Source organism: Trichogramma pretiosum, unplaced genomic scaffold (assembly GCF_000599845.2).
Source record: "Trichogramma pretiosum strain Unisexual culture from Peru unplaced genomic scaffold, Tpre_2.0 scaffold23, whole genome shotgun sequence".
In the NCBI taxonomy this organism is placed as follows: domain Eukaryota; kingdom Metazoa; phylum Arthropoda; class Insecta; order Hymenoptera; family Trichogrammatidae; genus Trichogramma; species Trichogramma pretiosum.
In genome coordinates this window covers 845618-851617 of record NW_019641629.1, presented here as the reverse complement: position 1 = coordinate 851617, position 6000 = coordinate 845618, and the positions used below count along the sequence as shown (strand labels likewise).

Here is a 6000-nt window from a genome sequence, read left to right as displayed (position 1 = left end):
CACGTGATCATCAAGTGATGACGTCATATGATCATTCGACCGAATCACGTGATCATCACGTGATGACGTCATGTGACTTTTCGACCGAATCACGTGATCATCGCGTAATGACGTCATATGACCATTCCACCGAATGGCGGCGATAATGACGTCATATGACCATTCCACCGAATGGCGGCGAAAATGACGTCATATGACCATTCCACCGAATGGCGGCGATATTATCTTATAATATAGAGAGATACACATATCCTGCCGAAATTCTTGTGCGGCGAGTATTGCGGACTGCGGAGATCATTTATCAAAGAAGAGAGTACGGAGGCAGCAGGGAGAGCGCGATGGTGCAGGCAGCGCAACGCCGCCTCGCTGCGGCACTTTTCACCCGGAGCTGATCGTGGAAATTTGCTGGATTCGTCGTTGTCGCCGCAACCGACACAACCACCGCTGCCGTTACCGCAACTCTGTCTCCCTTCTTCTGGACGTGCACGTGAAAAAGTGTGTTTGATCCACGAGATTCTTGATCTTCGAGAAATAGAGAAGACATCGCCAGTGTGATACGCGTACGAGCTTTTGCAGCGGCAGGCACGAGGCCTGCAGCACCACCATCGCGACCATGAGGAAGCCCGGTCGGCGCTCGACTGCGATATCAAAGGTGATTGAACGATTTTTTTTTCTTCAAGCACACCCCGCTTACTTTATTTTTTCGCTGACCAAGGCGCATGAAAAAATTTTCGACCCCGCGTGTGCGATAGCCATACCAACGAGTGTTTACCCGAAATGCGAGCTTTTTGCTCGAGCTGCACAGACAGAGTACACTTTTGAATCGCCCGAGCACGCGTGATTATATCGCAAGCTCCCTGCGCGCGCCAGGAACGATAGGTCTTGCTTGTCACTTAAGCGTTATCATTCGATTTTGCGCCCTTTTACACGATATAATCTGCAAAACAGATTCCGTTAGTTGTTGTTTACAATGATGTAACTTCTCAGGGATAATAGCGAAAGACGAATCGCGAGTGTCTCGAAACTCTCATTCGCGAGTTTCTTCTGGCGATGTGTATCCCCGGTATCGAACCGAGCTCTATTTGTTTGAATCTGTTACTCGCGCCCGACAAAGGGGAAAGAGGAAGAGGAGGAGATTCATCCAGAAGGCGGCAATCTTATTGCCCGTGAAGCTTTTGAGAACTGATTCGCAACACCGTGAATGTCTGTTTATTCAATCGAGTATTCGAGACAACATGCACGAGCGTGATAACATGGATAATCTTAACGAAGCAAACGTTTTGGAATTGAAGCCCCTACGAGACGAAGTGGACTTTAATAAAGAAAAAAATTTGCATAAATTTTTCCTTCGTTTCAACAAGATATTTAGTGAGTGGGAAGGAGCGTGTAGCACAATCATCCACAACTTGTCTGTGCACGTGCGAGTGGAAAGACTTATCTGATTATTTTGACTATGTCACTTGCAGATTTACAGATAAAAGTACTTGCCATCTAGCGGTAGATGCTGACTTTAATGATGATTGATTTTTCATGACTTTTTAAAATAAATTAGGGCAAAAAAGAAATATTTAAACTTTAGGACAAAATTAAATATTTTTTGTTAATTTTTATCTGAAAAATAATTTACGCATAAAAAAATGAATCAGTATACTGATAAATTAATTCTCAAAGAAGATTTCACGCAAAAGTTCCAACCATAAAATACAGTTTCGGAAACTTTGATTCTACCGCCTGATTTTACATTAAATTTGCAGTCAGTTAGAAATTGGCGCGAGTTCGACGTAAATGGTGTGTATGTGTGTACGCGTTTGACGAGTCAACGCAAACACAGATTCATCATCCGACAGATAGCAGCAGTAATACACATATGTATACGATGCGAGTCGCGCTCCGTCGAATTGTGCAGTGCGCCGCTCGGCGTTATTATTTTTGCATTCCGAGAAATCCTCGAGTTGTCTCTGCGTACATGTATACAGCTCGCGTCTATAAGAGAAATACGTAACGGAATCGTTTTTCAAAGCTAGTAGAATGATTTCTTTGATCAATGTCTTCTTTGAAGACGACAACGACGCCACGCTACGTGCCAGTGGCGGTGATAGTAGTAGTAGTAGTAGTAGAAGTAGTTGGATATCAATAAAATTTCCGGCAAAAGGTAGAGAAGCGAACGTCGCATGCATATCTGCAGCATTATTATAACCGAGAGAGATAATATTTGCCCCGATATTGTCGTGAGAATTGCGTATATAGCGCAGTGCTTAATAAAGACAGCGGACGATAAGATATGCATGCCTCGAGGCGCGGCAATATTACAATTTTCACGTAATCGCAATGTAAATAGCCGATCGGCAGTTAGTGCATGGATCACAAATTTCTTATAGTAAATAAAAACGCGTACGTATACATCGATAAAAGCTCGGTATGCCAACGGGGATTAAACAAGACGACCGAATTTAAAAACTTTTGGAGGACAAGAGCTTGGATTAACCCCAGTGTAATTGCGCAGCTATTATTTTGCGTATACTCGAGTACCACGCCGAGTCTCGAGCTTTCCACCCAGATTTTCTCTCTGCTTTTCTAGAGTCGAGCTTTTCAAGACGGATTGTTACGATTCAATTTGCGCGAGAGCTTTGACTTGATACGTACGTGTGTACGTGTGTGTGTGTGTGCAAGCTCAGCGTCGCTCTGCTGCGCTGTACTTTGGCGCGCTCGACTTGTCCCTAACGAGTGTGCGTCTGAGGCGGCGGCGTCGGCCGTCACCGTTGAGCTGCTTCTGCCGCTGTTGATTTTGAGACAATTAGCTCGTTCCATACATCAGTTTGCAGCGATACTCTCTGCCCCCGCGTGCCCTTTGTAAAGGCGCGCTGCTGCTGCTGCTGCTGCTGTTGCTGCTCCTCGCTGCTGTACGCAGGCAGTCTTGTATATATAGAGTATACACACGAGCTTACACGGCAAACATCGTCTTTAATTACCCGCGGGCTTTGCCTCTCTCTCTCTCTCTCTCTCTCTAGCTGGCTTGAGACACGTATATACCAACCTCCCTTTCTTCGTCTTCCTTTACTCCTCGGCCCTCTGCGCACGCATAGGATCGATTTCCTTCTGACGAAATAGCTAGAGGAAGAAGAGAACAGGGTAAAAAAAACCTGGACGCAAGTTTGCGCACTAAACCCCTTGTAAAGCTTCGGGGCGCATGTATGTATGTGTGTCTATCGTGCGCTCGCCTGTCTGGACGTATCTCATTCCGACTGTACTCTCTCTCTCTCTTATCGTCGTCGAGTCTTATACGAGCTCTCGAGCCGATGATTTATCAACGAGTAGCTCGTTTGTTTGCCTGTACAATTTAACGTCGCTCGTCTGATTACAGTTAGATTACTGTCCCTCTCTCTCTCTGCGCGCATGTAAAATTATTCATCGACGTCGGAGATAATTTCGGGCAATATTATTATCGTCGAATTAAGGGCAAAACAACATTGTCAACTAACACGGGGGTTAGCAAATATGATTTTAAAGCTTTGCTAGAATATAGATAGCGAAACGTACATAACATTTCTTGCGAAACAATGATAATTATTCGGTGCAGTGATGGAGTGTTGTCGATGAAGCTTATATTGATTCCGGGTAAATATGCAGATAATTCTAAAACGCGTGTATAATCTATATGCCACGAATTATACTTCCTAGATAGGCTAACTTTTCCCATGAACGAGAAGAAAATCTTTTCAAAAAAGCCAAAAAAGTTTATAACTCGGGCGAGATCGCTCGGAAAAAGGAGGACGCGACGCGCATACATACGCAAGACGACCTCTCCGCGCGGATCAATCTTGCTTAGCGTCAATCGAGAAAAGCTTAAGCGCATATATAGGCCGGTGTGTTGGCGCGTCGACGCACGCGGCCAAAACCGCAGCGCACATAACGCGGCGTACTGCGGACACGGCCCCGATCGATCGATCAGTTTGCGCGGCGATCTGTGAATTTCGTCGCGCTTGATTTCTCCAACGTGTATATAAACTCACGCGTCGTCGTCGTCGTAGTCGTTTTATCGGATTAATTAGACGCCGCATAAGATCCGCACACGCGCGTATATATTAAACGCGAGTTCGTAAGTACGTTTGGCGCCAGCGAAAAGCTGCATTGGAAAAGCTCTCTACATAAAAGCTAAAATATATGTAGTATATAGCTGCATTACACGCGAACTCGAGAGCGGATATTAAAAGGGCCGATGATCGCGCGCAGTTTAGTATTTGCGTGCGCGCGCGAGATCGCAATTTACATCTGCTGCTGCTGCTTCTGCTGCTGCTCGCTCGTTTTATACACATAATAGACGCGCTTTTACTCGTGTCTACGGCTGCGTGCATGCAGTAGTGCCTCTCTCTGTCTCTGTATATAAACGTATACACAAATGCGCCGCTCGCACACCGACTCTCTCTCTCTCTCCGCGCGATTGAAATGAGCTTGCACAGTGGTGCCGGCGCGCGATGCAGCTTCGGGGGCTTTGATTATGTTTGCAATTGTCGACGACTACTACTACTACTACTACGCAGATGCTGCTGTTTTCCGTGTGCAGCAGGCTATATTATAGAGCTACAACTGCGGCCCCGTTGTGTGTGCTTATATTGTTGTTGTTGTTGTTGTTGTTGTTGTTGTTGTTGTTGTCGGTGGCTCGTCGTGTGTGACCTCGCGACCTCTCACTCACTTCCATCGTTTTGTATCTTATAAGCTTCGAAATGTCATATATTAGTTCGAAAGAGGAGGGAGCGAGCTTTTGCCGCAAGTAGCTTCAAGCTCGATCAAGATGTACACGTAAATATTTTCGTACACAATTTGTTTGAACATCTCTTGGTATAAAAGCTCGATGAGCGCATAACGTCATCGCGCTATCGAAACCTTTGAGTAGATAGAGAGATACAGAGAGGTATGCTTCGTAAATTCTGCGCCGCTCTCGATCCGCCACTGCGCAGCTGACATTAATTTACGCATGCAATTTAGCAAACCAAGCAAGCAAGCAAGCAGTAGAGGCAGTGGCAGCGATGATAGCTGCTTAATTAATTGATGTCAATAACACGTTCACCGCATAGCCAAGTATAATTACCTGTTGGAGAAATTCATTTTTGCTGCTTCAGCTGCTTCAGCTGCGAGCGTTATATATTGTATACGTGTATCGTATACCTATCGAACGAACACGCGAAGCTTTGACTGGGCAAACGTTGTGCGGGCTTCTTTTGTTATTTTGTACGATATAATTGTAACGCTTCCTTTATAACGGACTCGTTCATCGGATTTATTGCTTCGTACGATAAACGTAATAGAGGCGTAAATTTCTGAGAAATCCACATTAAAATGCATGAACTTGAATAACGTCGAGACCTTGATAACTAACTTATATACCTGAGTTGCATTTGACCGCTTGGGGTTTGAGGATGCGACATCTAGGGCCGATGAGCTAACTACAAAATGTATAACCTCACCTTTTCTGCGCAAACAATCAACTCATGCATAGCGCATCAGAAGTTTACGTCTCTATAGTAACGAAGTGGGTCATTCATTGTTGCATTTCGTATTACATAATAAAATTTTCATTGGTTTACATTTTTTTGTAGCATTACAAATTTCACAGCAAATTCTATGGAAAAGTCGTAATGAATATACGTTGTAAAAATTATTCGCAAATTCGTTTGTGCCGGTATATTCGAGATGGCATACCTTACAAATTACAAAAATACTCTAAAAAACGATGATTTTTATGTGAAAAATAAAGTATCAATATTGGAATTAGTTAAATGGTTTTGACATTAAAATTAAAGTAAATACACTGCATATTTACCTGCAGATTAGGGGAAATTTGAATCAAAGACTCTAATACTAATATTATTTTATAAAATTTTATTTCAAAACACGTAATAAATATAATACAAAATGCTTGAAAAATACAAAGGTCAAATGTTTTGAGAAGTAAGGCAAGCCAGTTAAAAATTCCACGTATTTCAGCTGTTTTTCTGCATAAGT

At 43.6% G+C, this 6000-nt stretch overlaps 1 protein-coding gene across 1 annotated transcript in view; it reads left to right on the top strand.

The window, feature by feature from the left end:
* The first annotated feature begins 210 nt into the window (after nucleotides 1-210).
* LOC106654839 (insulin-like growth factor-binding protein complex acid labile subunit) overlaps nucleotides 211-6000 on the top strand; it is a 272241-nt gene continuing 266451 nt past the window's right edge. Inside the window, exon 1 of the mRNA XM_014374911.2 lies at nucleotides 211-652. Coding sequence (XP_014230397.1) covers nucleotides 614-652 — 39 coding nt within the window. The 5' untranslated portion in view covers nucleotides 211-613. The remainder of the gene's footprint in view (nucleotides 653-6000) is intronic.